The 13,442-nt window shown below is 37.3% G+C and overlaps 2 protein-coding genes across 3 annotated transcripts; one reads left to right on the top strand and one right to left on the bottom strand.

Annotated features, from left to right (window-relative positions):
- Nucleotides 1–455: 455 nt before the first annotated feature.
- On the bottom strand, nucleotides 456–4,321 carry LOC127413269 (transcriptional regulator Kaiso-like). Of its 2 annotated transcripts, none has more exons than XM_051650258.1 (2): nucleotides 3,637–4,321; nucleotides 456–2,945 (listed from the first exon to the last, which is right to left on the bottom strand). In XM_051650258.1, the coding sequence occupies exon 2, from the start codon at nucleotides 2,941–2,943 to the stop codon at nucleotides 1,000–1,002; it is 1,944 nt and encodes a 647-aa protein (XP_051506218.1). In that variant the 5' UTR covers nucleotides 2,944–2,945; nucleotides 3,637–4,321; the 3' UTR covers nucleotides 456–999. The 2 variants fall into 2 exon arrangements, with proteins under 2 accessions (XP_051506218.1, XP_051506220.1); XM_051650260.1 differs by lacking the exon at nucleotides 3,637–4,321 and adding an exon at nucleotides 3,122–3,627.
- A 2,322-nt stretch (nucleotides 4,322–6,643) lies between these two features.
- LOC127413274 (NF-kappa-B-activating protein-like) lies at nucleotides 6,644–9,997 on the top strand. Its single transcript, XM_051650268.1, has 8 exons — nucleotides 6,644–7,341; nucleotides 7,486–7,566; nucleotides 8,356–8,420; nucleotides 8,557–8,655; nucleotides 8,743–8,782; nucleotides 8,872–9,060; nucleotides 9,163–9,312; nucleotides 9,436–9,997. Exons 1-8 carry the CDS (start codon nucleotides 7,016–7,018, stop codon nucleotides 9,608–9,610), a joined length of 1,125 nt encoding a protein of 374 aa, XP_051506228.1. The 5' UTR covers nucleotides 6,644–7,015; the 3' UTR covers nucleotides 9,611–9,997.
- Nucleotides 9,998–13,442: the final 3,445 nt, after the last annotated feature.

Here is a 13,442-nt window from a genome sequence, read left to right as displayed (position 1 = left end):
AACCGAAGGAATCTTAATTGTCTTCCAAGATTTTTCACACAGCTAAGCTATGATCTGACAAAACTATGCTGAAAAAATAATAATAAAAAATATATGTACAAAATATTTAATTGAAAAGGAGAGGTCCTATGTGCTACCAATATTTGATTAGCTTGAACATTTCTGCTTTTGTCTAGACATGATCAGAGGAGAGACAAATTATTTTCCTCAGGTCCCCATGTTTATGCTGTCAGAGAAATTTTGTGAGAATATATGGCCAGCATATACATTTTAAAACATAATTAATAAACAAATGAAAAAAGCATTTCACATATTTACTCCATCCTTCTTAAAACTTAATAACAATCAGCAAAAACTATAAATACGAACATTCAAACTCTTTCTTACTGCAGGACCAAAAACCTGCCATTAACATGTATCCGTCTAATGCCAAACAATCATTAATAACTACGATAAGAAGTAGACTAGAAAAAAAAAATAATTTCCATCTCTTTTTGTCAGTATGATGATTTAGGTATAACACTGTTACTTTTGGACTTGGGCTTATTTACGTAACACTCTCCCAAAAACCATTTACACATTAAAGTTACGTAACTGTAAAAAAAAATATAACAAACTGTATTTGCAAATTGTCTGTACTTGTTCCCTACTATTAACAAACAACATTGTTGTACTGTTCTCAGAACGGAACAGAAAATGCTAAATTAGCTCAACAGGTCTAATGTAGCTGTACATAAAATATGTATTAACCTATATCTATTTAATTAACCATGTGTTATCTGACCAAGCATTATTAAGATTCGAGCTGAGTTGAAACTGAACTGCAATGCTAAGTATTACATGATTCTAAATGTACATTAACAAGAACAAAAAGCACTTTGAAACTACTTTTTTGAGTTGATGGGATACTGGAGTTTAGTCTTCAATCAACTGGTCCAGAGAATCAACCCCCCCCCTCCCCAAACAAGGCACCTGAGCCAGAGCAGCAAACAAGCTTGCTCAGTACATCTCTGGTATAACAAACTCAAATTCTGTCGTGCCTTCAGCATTTATTTGGTTGACCGGTTGTGGCAGTGCTCTTTGCGGTGGTGGTCCTCGTGGAGGTGTCTGAGCAAGAGCTTCTGGCCTGGTAGTTGCCTCAGGTTCTGCAAAGATGTCACTCCAGGCCAGTGCCTTGCTTTGGCTAGCTGGAAGCTCCTCACTTGTAAAGTGCTCTTCATTGGGGTTTAAATGTTGAACAGTTCCATCCTCGTTGATCACTGGAATCCCCACCGATTCCTCAGATACAAAGGAATACGGTTTGAACTGCACTGTTTTACAAGGCAGTAGCCGATACAAGTTGTTGCCCGTGTCATCTTTCTGCTTCCGTCCTGAAGGGTCTTGGTTGTGAACTTGCTTGCAGTGACCTGACAAAACCTGATAATTGAGAAACATTTCATTGCACAGTAAACACTGGTACCGTCTTTCCCCTGTGTGACTGATTTCATGTTTGGTTCTGTATTCTGCCAGGGCAAAAACCTTGCTGCAGTAATGGCACGGATACTTTCTTTCCCACGAGTGAGTGTTAAAGTGACGCTTGAGACTTGTCCGGCACACATAGGGACGCTTACACACAATGCACACATAGAAAGTTTTTCCATCCATGACAATTTCGTAGTGATCCTCCTGATCCAGCTTTAATCTCTTCTTCCCTTGAGGCGAGTTACCGGACGCATTGCTGGCACTAGGTGGTATCTGCGATTTTCGACCAGGAGCAGCTCCCTCCCCTGGGTCATCCTTTAGTGGGACGATGTCATAGGTGTTCTCACCTATGTTGGCATACACTTTACACCCCGTTGATAACGAATCGATTTCTGAGGCTTTGTCTGAAGTTATTGTCGTTTTTGCTGAAACTGCTTGGACCACGTTTATTCCGGTTCCTGTTCCATTATTTGTGCTATAGGTTGATCTCACATCCGACAGTCTGATTTTGTCTGGCGACGGCTCTAGAAGAATTGCTTTCTTTTGCACACCAAGCACCTCATTGTTTTCTAGAGGCAGTGAGGTGTTGTGAGGCTCTGGAGTGAGGCTGTTCATGCATGCAGGGGTTGTGGGTTCACTGGTTGAGCTGGTTCTTACAGGTGAAGTGAGAACATTGCTACTGGCATCTGGGGACATCACAGGGCTTGAGAGAAGCACTATGTCTGGCTGGGGCTGAAGGTTGTTTTGGAGTGACATATTTTTTGGTCCTGTACATTCAGAGGGAGGCTTGTCTTTTCTCTCTTGGTCTGCTGAATCTTTTGAGCCAATTACTTCTTCATTTGTGACTTTTTGTTTTTTAGCCTCTGGCTCTCCCTCATTAACTTCTGATATCTTGATCTTCTGAGCTTGTGAGGCTTCTGTTTTTGAGACGAAAAGAATGTCATCATTGTCCGAGTCCACTTCCTTTTCTGCATTACTGCTTGCCATGTTGAACTCTTCAGCAGAAAGTGAGAATGTCTCAGTAATGATTGGCATATTCTCTGTTTCAGAACCATTTTTCTCAGTGCAGTTAACACTGTTGTCTCCTTCTTTGGACAAGCCAGGTAATCCCTTGACTTGTGCAAGTGGCGTTCCTAAATTGGAGAGAAAATTCACACCCAAATTCTGACCGGCACTAATGAGATCCTGAAGTCTGTCCGATCTAACTCTGCATATTTTAGATGTGTATATGTAATTCAAGATGACCTCAAATATGTCTGCCTTGATGAAGTTTAACTCTATAAGTTGTCCAGCAACTGAGAAAAGTTGGCGAAAATAGGTGCTCGAAGCAGACAGCACAACTTTGTGTGCCCTGAACTTGCGTTCCTGCACAATTATGGTGACATCACAAAATAAACCACTGTTTCGCTGCTCATTGATGGACTTCAAAAGTGATGTGGTGTATTGAGTGTCCTCTGCAGATATCAGCTTTAGTTTCGACATCCCTGTGGAGAAAAGGGAAGTCTTAAATGATTTCCCCATATTTGCATTAATAAAAATAAAAATAAAAAAATCTATTAAGAAACAATGCTTTCAAATATAATGAACATTTGGGCTATTACTTCACATCATACAAAGCTTTTTACATAAATATTGCTGTTACAAACTTTTAGCTGTCTACCTGTCAAGCAATGATATAAAAGGCTGATTCTCTGCTTTTGGGATAAGATGTACAGTTGTTTGCGAGAAAAAGACACAAATGTTGATATGTCGTTCCCAGTTTCTAAATCGTTCTAAATTCAGAGCAACAAAATCTGGAAACCGCATGAACACGGGAATCAAAAGCACGCTAGCTAGCTAGCTTTGCAATAACAAAAGATATTCAAAAGAGGCTATGCAGCTTGCAAAGTGGCATAAAGATAATGCTGTTAGTCTAGTTTGGCGTCATGAACCAAATGCTATTTCTGTGGGGAAACAGATTATTGATGATGCCAATCAGAACTGTTAGGACACGATGGGCAGCGGCCAGTCTAAAAACAAAAACAAATGGCTCAATTCAACTCTCCTTCCTGGTTTGGCGGCAGGTCGCGGCCTATCTGACTATGTGATGCACAGCAACGCATATGTTGGTTCAAAAGAATGTATTTAATTGTTAATATCCTCCATTATTGGAATTTAATTCCCGGAGTCATATACCTGCAGAGCGACCCGTTAAAATCCACGATTCACTTTGCTGAAAGGCAATAATGACAGCGATAATGTGTGTCGGTTGCAGTGGACAACACAACGAGTTAGAGTTCCTTGTGTGAGATGGAAGAGTCTCGCGCTGCGCCTCGCGCACCAGCCGACAGGAGTCGCAAAACAACAGTCTGCCAGTGAGTACGTGTGATGAATACCAATTGACAAACCAACAATGCCAACCTTTAGAGCTCCGTGATGCCAAACGTCTGTTTGTTCACATTAGTTCGCTGGTTATTTCAGATAGTAAATATAAACAGTCTCATAGTTGCTACAGCAACATATTACATTTTAGACGTGTACTGTAAAATCAGAAATGTATAAATAATGAATTTATTCATTATTAACATTTTGTCGCAGTATATAGTATGTAGGGGTACAACGGGGCTAAAGGCCCCCGCGGTAAAAGGCACTTTTATTTTATTTTCTCCTAAAACTCTAAACTGCAACAAAAAACCTCCTTAACACCTGTTTGTCACTATACACTGCAAAATATTCTTGATCCATGAGATCAAGTTTGAATTTGAGGTAATTTGGTCTAATATTTTTCAAATGTTGCAAATGTATGTTCCTAATGAGAATCCCTGAAATGATCACATTGATTTTTGGACAAAATACTTAAAATTTTCAGTATTGTTCAAGGTGATTAAATCAAAAGTTTTAATAACTGTCTAATAAGTGAAAGTATATTATTTGTGGTAAAAAGCCCCCCTATTACAGCGGTTAAAGCCCCATCACCCACCAACCAATCAATAATAATAAAAAAATCTTAAGTGTGGCGAATATGGGCTCACATTGAGTGATCCAATCACAATGGAGATTCATTTGTTTATAAAATTATTGAATGAGATTTTATGAAATGCCAAATGTGATTGAAATTAACAGGAAATGGTTAATCCTCGACAAATTTTGCCCTATAACTTCTGTCCCTATATTTGCACGATATCACTTTAATCCCCCTGGGGGCCTTTTTACCCCAAATGTATGGACATTTTAGCCAGCAGTGCAATGCATAAAATCATGCAGATACAGGTCAGGCGCTTCAGTTAATGTTCACATCAACCATCAAAATGGGGAAAACATTTTATCTCAGTGATTTCGACTGTGGCATGTTTGCCAAATGGGCTGGTTTGAGTATTTCTGTAATCTCCTGGGATTTTCACACAACAGTCTCTAGAGTAGTGGTCTGGAACTTTTTTCACTAAGGAGCCAATTTTTTTTTGTTTTGTTTGTTTGTTTTTTTCTATTATTATTATTATTGGTTGATGCATTTCGAATGAGCCATACCACAAACGAATGATTTACTATTTTCAAAAGTTTTTCCAATCAAATAAAATGTTTATATTGCCCACAAACTACTCAAAAACAAACAAATATGCAAAAATTAATTGGTAACATGTTGCAATATGGAATTGAGTACACGTGTTTGTGCAGGTCTCCATAAAATTACTTTTTACAATTGTTCATGAAAAAGTTCACTTCCCTTTTGGGCTGGGGGATATGTAAAAAAATATTTTAATGATAATCGCATTTAAAATATTGCGATATCCGATTATATGGTCAAACTAAAGGTCGGTGAATATTTTTGCTTTATTGATTTTGCTTTAAAAATTTAATTAATTTATGGAAACACGAAAAACTTAAAAGACATTTCTAAATTCAAATTGCACTTTAAACGAAACGAAAAAAGCAATTAAAATAACGAAGTGATTAAAAAAATCTTATATATAACCACCTCCCCAAATCCAAACATTTACTGTCTCCAACAGCCCCATTTGCCATCACGCAAGCATCAGTAGGCGGCAACAGGTGAAAAGTTATAGCCTACAAATTAAGAACTAAAGACAATTATAAATGTAAAGATAATTATAATAATCATCATAATAACAAATCAGCCTAATAAATTCCCTTGTGTTCCCAAAAATGCTGCCCAATGTGTTCTTATCGAATGTGTTTGTATTGCATTTGTTAATACAGTTAATGCTGCCTAAAGAAAAGAAAATAGAACTCAATTTTAGGTTCAAGGTGAATTGTCTTGTATTACTTTATAATTTAATCACTTTCGTCTTTGTTTTTTTAATACAAAGATACCTGTAGCCTATAAATGCCTGAACCTGCAGAGTTGCGTTCACAATGTGTAAGAGCGAACCGCTCCGTGGATATAAAGCGAAACTCACAGCACCTCACGAGATGATCGGAGATCATTTGCAGCATTCTCATAGACTACATTATTCTTGCAAACAGTTTTCAGTTGAATGAAACAGAGAAAAGGGAGTGATAACTCTTTACATGCGCTTGTTCCACGACACAGGGTCCCGCTGCATGCTCCTGAACAGAAAGTGAATCAGACTCAAGCACTGACGGCTTTTCTTTTGTCTATTCTTAAAAATATAATCACGTTTCATCAAACGCGCGTCTTTGTGTCTAATTTCTTGTAATATATCACTTCAAGCTTTGCAATCGCACCCACACTTTCTGTTGGAAAATTATCACTAGAAAGTTTTAAACGATCATAGCTAGCCACTTGATTTTTAACAAAGAGCCACTTGTGGCTCTAATGGTGTCAAATACAAAAAACATCCAGTGAAGGGCAGTTCTGTGGACAGAAACGTCTTGTTGATGAGAGAGGTCAACGGAGAATGGCCAGACTGGTTCGAGCTGACAGAAAGGCTACGGTAACTCAGATAACCACTCTGTACAATTGTAGTGAGCAGAATAGCATCTCAGAATGTACAACACAACGAATCTTGAGGCGGATGGGCTACAACAGCAGAAAACCATGTCAGGCATTTTATTAGGACCATTGTGTTCCTGATAAAGTGCTTAGTGAGTGTATGTTGTCTATTAATCTATGATCATAGGTAATATTTTCTTTTTTTCTTACATTAAAATATTGATCACGCACTTAATAATATTTAGTGTTCCATTTTGGTGACAAATATTTCGTACATATTTTAACGTAAGTTTACCCCTGGTCTCCAGAGGTCGCTTTTCTCACAATGTCTCATTTTTAGCTACAATAGAAGAACAGACCTAGATGAAACGTCTGAGATCAGAGGGGTTCTGGAAACGTAAACCCAAGTTGGATTTAGATTTAGTTTCTATGACCTGCATGTATTGTTTAATTCGGTCGTGGTGAGTCTCAACATAAAGGACCATTTTTGACTCTTTCGAAATCATAGTTCTCTAGATGACATCTCGCTAGTGTCCCTTTTGGGGAACTGCGACATTACCCACAACATGTAAATAACACACGTCGTTTTGTGTGTTTACAAGGTATAGGAAAGGTGAACTGCTTTAAATGTAAGCTTTATAGTTAATTAGACTGTCTGTGAGAATGCCCGAGTTGGAAGATAAATATTCAAACAACGCGAGCCCGAAGAGACGCCGCCACAGTCGTTCCAGCAGCCACTCACCGGACCGCGAGCTGAAAAACTCCAGATACGAACACGATGATGACCACAAAGCGCGATACTCGGACAAAGAGAGGAACCGAAACCGATTCCATATGGGGAATTCCCGTAGTCGGTCGAGGTCCAGGGAACGAGATCGGTTAAATTGGTTTGATCAGAGAGACAGAGAACACGGTGCAGGTTCAAGGTCTGATTACTTTGAGAAGAGAGATGATGCCCAAAGACAGAGGCAAGACGCCTTCATCGCGAGGTGAGTTCTTTGGTTTCTGGAGGGTCATCATGTGAATGCATACATGATCCTCATGATACATGATATTTGATGTGGTATGAGGTAGGACAGTGCTTATAAATTAATAATAATAAAAAATATTATCTTTCTATTTTCTCTATTAAGGCGCCTGCAAGAACGTGAGAGAATTGGTGAACTGGGATGTCCTGAGGTCTGGGGGTATTCTCCAAGAGTCAGAGAACCTGAGTAAGTTAAACAATCCAATGTGTATATTAAAGGGATAGTTCACCAGAAAATGAAATTTCTCTCATCATTTACTCACTTTCATGTCATCCCAGTCAGATGTGTATGACTTTCTTTCTTCTGCAGACCACAAATGAAGATTTTTAGAAGAATATTCCATCTCTGTATGTCCTCACAATACAAGTGAATGGTGATCAGACCTTTGAAGCTCCAGAAATCAGATAAAGGCAGCATAAAAGTAATCCATATGACTCCAGTGGTTTAATATATGTCTTCTGAAATGATGCAATCACTCTGGGTGAGAAGCAGATCAATATTTAAGTCCTTTTTTTTTTTTTTTTTTACTATAAATCTCTACTTTCACATTCATGGTCAAAAAGGACTTAAATTTTGATCTGTTTCTCCCCCACACCTACTATATTGCTACTGAAGACATAAATTGAACCACTTGAGTCATATGGATTACTTTTATGCTGCCTTTATCTGATTTTTGGAGTTTCAAAGGTCTCATCACCATTCACTTGAATTGTGAGGACCTACAGGGATGAGATATTCTTCTAAAAATCTTTGTTTGTGTTTTGTAGAAGAAAGAAAGTCATACACATCTTGGGTGGGATGAGGGTAAGTAGATGATGGGAGAATTTTCATTTTTGGGTGAATTTATTTTTAAACCATGAGTCACAAAATCATTTTATATTGTACATGTACAATGACCTAGAAAAGTCTTTAGTAATGCATTCATTGTTTTATGTGTATTGCTTAAATGTTTTTTTTTATCTAATCTCTCAATAGCTCAGATGAACACACTCCTGTTGAAGGGGACGTGAAGAATGGGAGATCTGTTTCAAGTTCAGAGGGTAAATTATTCTTTAATATCAATGTCATGCTTGTATCTCAATCACACATTAAAATGCACACAGACACACACTGTTTATTGAACATAACTTGAGTTTGATCAATTAATAATCCAAATGATTGATTTTATGGTCACAGAGGAAAAGAAGAAAAAGAAGAAGAAGAAGAAAAAGAAATCAAAGAAGCGGAAACACAGGAAACATTCAGAGGACAGCGAGTCCGAAAGTGATTCTGAAGGTTTGGGTTATTTCTTTTGTCCCAAGATGTAATTGTATTTTCACGAGATGTAAAAAGCTATAAAGAGTTTACCTGTTTGTTTTGCAGAAGAGATGAAAAAGAAGAAAAGAAGGAAGAAAAGTAAAAAGTATTAATCTTTTTTTTTTCCTTCATCTGCAGTAAGCGTACTCCATTGAATTAGAAGTCCTGGAACATGTCATAATTTTGTCCTCACAGAAGGAAATCAAAGAAGAAGAAGATGAAGAAGAGTCACAAGGAGTCCAGTAGCTCCAGCAGTGAACAGTCAGATGAAGAGGAAGAAGACATCAATGAAGTCTCATGGGTGGAGAAAACTGGTGTTGGAGAACATGTTGTTGGACCTGAAGCTCCTCTCACTCACCTATCCCAAGATGATAAACCTTTAGAGTGAGTATTTTGTCTTCCTCCACTCTGCTACTTGATGTTAATGGTCATTTAAAAGTGTTTTTCTTAACTGTAAAACATTCTCCCCTCTCATTTTTTCCTTAGTTTTGGCCACGCTTTGCTTCCAGGTGAAGGTGCAGCCATGGCAGAGTTTGTCAAAGCTGGGAAACGTATTCCAAGAAGAGGTGAAATCGGTCTGACTAGCAATGAGATTGCAGAGTTTGAGAAGTCTGGCTTTGTCATGAGTGGAAGCAGGTGTGAAGTTGTTTTTTGCATATATACAAATTAATCTTTCAGAAGAAGACCAGTTTTATAAAAGACCAGGTAGATCATGTACATATTTGTGTGCTATGCTTATTAAATGTTTTACACCCTCAGGCATCGACGTATGGAGGCTGTGCGTTTGAGAAAGGAAAACCAGATCTACAGTGCTGATGAGAAGAGAGCACTTGCATCTTTCAACCAGGAGGAAAGGAGAAAGAGGGAGAGTAAAATCCTTTCCAGCTTCAGGGAAATGGTGTACAGAAAGACTAAAGGCAAAGATGAGAAGTAGACGGTCCTGCCTAATTGTAATTACTAATCTGTTTTTCTTTAAGATGCAGAAGACAACTATAAAATATAGTTAAGAGACAGACTGTATTCAGTTTTATCTGCTTGGTACATCATGCTGTATAATGTACACTGAGGGGTTTGTGAACTATAGTTGTTGTGTACATTTCAGAAAAAAGGGAATTGATTGTAATCAGTAGAATTCAGTAAAACTAAAATTTACCATTGCAGTACTTACAATGGTATGTGTTTTTTTTTTTTTTTTTTTTTTGCATTTAATTAAACAGTTGTCATGTGATCCTCTTTTTCTGTCATGCTGGTGCTTTTATTAAATGTTTGAATTTACCTCCATTGTTTTGAATAAACTGTGTAATTTATTAAAATGGTTAGTTCACCCAAAAATGAAAATTCTTTCATCATTTACTCACCGTCATGCCATCCCAGATGTCTTCTGCAGAACACAAAGATTTTTAGAAAATATTTCAGATCTGTAGGTCCTTACAATGCAAGTGAATGGTGACCAAAACTTTTAAGGTCCAAAAAGCTCATAAAGGCAGAAAAAAGGTAATCCATAAAACTCCAGTGGTTTAATCAATGTCTTCTGAAGTGATCTAATTAATTTTGGGTGAGACCAGACCAAAATGTAGCTTCTTTTTTACTGTACATCTTGCTATTGCAGTCTCTAGGCACGATCGTGATTTACAGATTGATTACACATGGAAAAGGAAAAAGGAGTTTTATTTTGGTCTGTTCTCACCCAAAACAGATTAGATTACTTCAGAAGACTGACAAAACCACTGGTTTTATGTATTACTTTTATGCTGCCTTTGTGTTTTTTGGATCTTAGAAGTTCTGGCCACCATTCACTTGCATCGTGAGGACATAAAGATCTGAGATTTTCTTACAAAAATCTTAATTTGTGTTCTGCAGAAGAAAGAAAGTCATACACATCTGAGATGGCATGAGGGTGAGTAAACGATGAGAGAATTTTCATTTTTTTGTGAACTATTTCTTAAAGGTAATTACATTTATACTTCTATTTTTTACTAAATGTTGTTTAAAACCACAAATAGTACAACAGCAGCTCACACTAAAACAAGTTTTTACTCATTTTAATTTGAACTCATTTTAATCTCTCAGCATGCTTAAGTCACAACATGGACACTGCCTACTGAAATCAGTAGTATTGTAACAAATTTAGCCAAGTAAGTACTTGGCCTGATATATATATACTATGTGGCCACCAAATGTGCTTGAACATTTAATTTTAAAATCATAGGCATCAACTCCTTGGTTGCAATTGCAGCTTTCACTCTTCTGGGAAGGCTTTCTACTATACTATCTGTAATAACATGGCTGCAGAGATTTACTTCCATTAAGACACGAGCGTCAGTGATGTCAGGCATGTTGGTTGATGGGTGCTGACACAGCCGGCGTTCCAATTCACCCCAAATATGTTCAGTTGGTTTCAGGTCTGGGCATTTGCAGACCAGTCAAGTTCCATCAGTAATAAACAGTATATGAAGAGATCATGTAAACACATCCATTTATATAAATGAGTCGAAAACAGTGGTGAACAGCAGAATTTAACGAAATATTCTTAGCAAATAAGTAAACGTAAAAATAGGGTATTCTGCGTGAAACTCAAATGAATCGTCCTTTAATACGGTTAATGTAAATGAATCATCCGAACAAACCGATTCACTAAAATGAATCGAACTTCCCAATACTTCATATGAGAGGGAGAGAAGGTTTTGGTGACCTTCATACACATGAATTGTCCAAACGAACCGACTTACTGAAATGAATCGGACTTTCTAAAGATTCGTCTGAGAGAGCGGTTTAGCAGAACACGTTTGACCAGTCTTCTTGAATACTGTGCACATAAACAACAAGTGTTCATAAGGGTAAACGTGTCAGGTAATTTGTCAAATTTCGGGACATCGTGATTGGAATTTATATTTTTCAGGACAGACGGCCAAAAACCGGGACGATCCCGGGAAATCATGGACGGGTGCAACTCGACATGAGCGCTCTTTACATCACACGCAATAATAAGCACACATCATGTGCGAGTTTGAAAGCAGCACCTGTTGTCATTATTCCACAACATCTTAGAAGAGTCCTCCATTGTTTCTGTGTTCCTCGTATTCTGTGGCTTATATACAGCGATTAATACATTTAGACCGTAATGTTTGTACACAGCTAGCGTACATTACATCGTATCTGTGCGTTTAGAAGTGTGTTTAGGTTTATTTAAGTTCAGACATTTGCTAAAGTCCTGCATAAAAGCGCGCCTCGCTGGTCTGACATAGACTCCATCATGAGCGCATGCGCTGAGTGTCTGTATGCTCGCGCTGGCTGCTGTCAATCAAACACACTGCGCTCTGTTTATTAGCTGCTCTCTGTTTATTAGCTGCTCTCTGCTCTCTTTTTGCAAATAATGAAACAAACTTTTTTAAATTCGGGTAACGAGTAACGAGAGGTTCTGTATTAGAGTAAAACATTTTATTTGGCTAAAAAATGTAGAAGTAAAAGTTGCAACAAATTTAAATACTCAAGAAAGTAAAAATGCTGAAAAAAGATACTTAAGCACAGTAACGAAGTATTTGTAATTCGTTACTTTACACCACTGAAGTACTTAAATGGGGCTGCTCTGAAATCACTGCATCCAAATCTCAGCCTGTTAGCTTGCTGGTAAGGCTTCTCAAGAAAAAGTAATATCACAAGTACATGAATAACAGTGCTGAAATGTTTCAACCTTAAAACCACCTTGTATGCTGGTAGTGTGCCACAGTGGTTGAAACTCAGGCCCAGAAAGTAGAAATGAGCTGATTTGAGCCCTGCAAGGAACATGCCATGCATGGCACATAACTCAAGATGTCCATTTAATATGTGTGTTGTAAGCATTGTGCTTTGAATAAAAGATCTAGGTCATTGATTTTTACAAATTAATGGGTCCTGTGACTAGATGCAAAATTTTTCTTTTTGTCCATGATTACTTCTTACTTGGTGCATTCAAAGAAGGATTCTCTGTAAAATAAAGAGTGTTTTTACTTCAGTACAAAATGCATGGTTATAGAATCCTACTGTCACAGGAAATGGTCAACTGCATGTTATATGTATACTGCGTATAATTTAAAGCATTCCATTATCTCACTTCAGTTGTCCATTGTCAATGTACCGGTATTATTTGAATGTTTAACTTGTACATAACGTGTATATGTTGTACTATGGACATTGCGTGTATTTCACTTTCTTCTGTCTTTACATGACTGCAGTGTAGTGGAGATTTTCACCATTTGTTTATAAAGAAGCCCATTTCTGCCACATAAAAAAAAAAAGTGATTTGATTAGTCATTATTATTGAGTCATAATTATGAGATAATAAATCATAAATATGAGATAATAAATCATAATTATGAGATGCTAAGTCATGATATTGATATACTCAGTCATAATTATGAGTTACTAAATCATGATTATGAAATACTAAATCACTTTGATATTTTTTTTCTCATAATTTATATTTTTTATCTCATAATTTTGATGAGAAGGAAAAAACTGTTCCTGTGCCTGGAACAGTTTTTATTATCTCATAAGTATGACTTTATATAATAATTGACTTTTTATCTCAAAATTATTACTTTGTATCTCATAAATTTGACTTTTTATATAATAATTAACCCAGCTCTCTGTTCCCACCTCTATCTGTCAGTGGATCACCAGCTCAATTTTGAAAAAGGCCCAGCAGAGGTTGTACTTCCTTTGCCAGCTGAGGAAGTTCAACCTGCCATAGGCACTGCTGATACAGTTCTACTCAGCAGTCATAGAGT

The sequence above is a fragment of the Myxocyprinus asiaticus genome, chromosome 22 (assembly GCF_019703515.2).
Source record: "Myxocyprinus asiaticus isolate MX2 ecotype Aquarium Trade chromosome 22, UBuf_Myxa_2, whole genome shotgun sequence".
Taxonomy (NCBI): domain Eukaryota; kingdom Metazoa; phylum Chordata; class Actinopteri; order Cypriniformes; family Catostomidae; genus Myxocyprinus; species Myxocyprinus asiaticus.
This window is presented reverse-complemented; position numbering and strand designations above follow the sequence as displayed.

What these genes read in the sequence shown, in the direction of transcription:
- LOC127413269 (XM_051650258.1), bottom strand. Translation starts at nt 2,943, where the DNA reads ATGTCGAAACTAAAGCTGATATCTGCAGAGGACACTCAATACACCACA.
- LOC127413274 (XM_051650268.1), top strand. Translation starts at nt 7,016, where the DNA reads ATGCCCGAGTTGGAAGATAAATATTCAAACAACGCGAGCCCGAAGAGA. An exon ending in GTCCGAAAGTGATTCTGAAG is followed by an intron (nt 8,656 to 8,742) that starts GTTTGGGTTATT and finishes TTTGTTTTGCAG; the next exon opens with AAGAGATGAAAAAGAAGAAA. An exon ending in TTTGTCATGAGTGGAAGCAG is followed by an intron (nt 9,313 to 9,435) that starts GTGTGAAGTTGT and finishes TTACACCCTCAG; the next exon opens with GCATCGACGTATGGAGGCTG.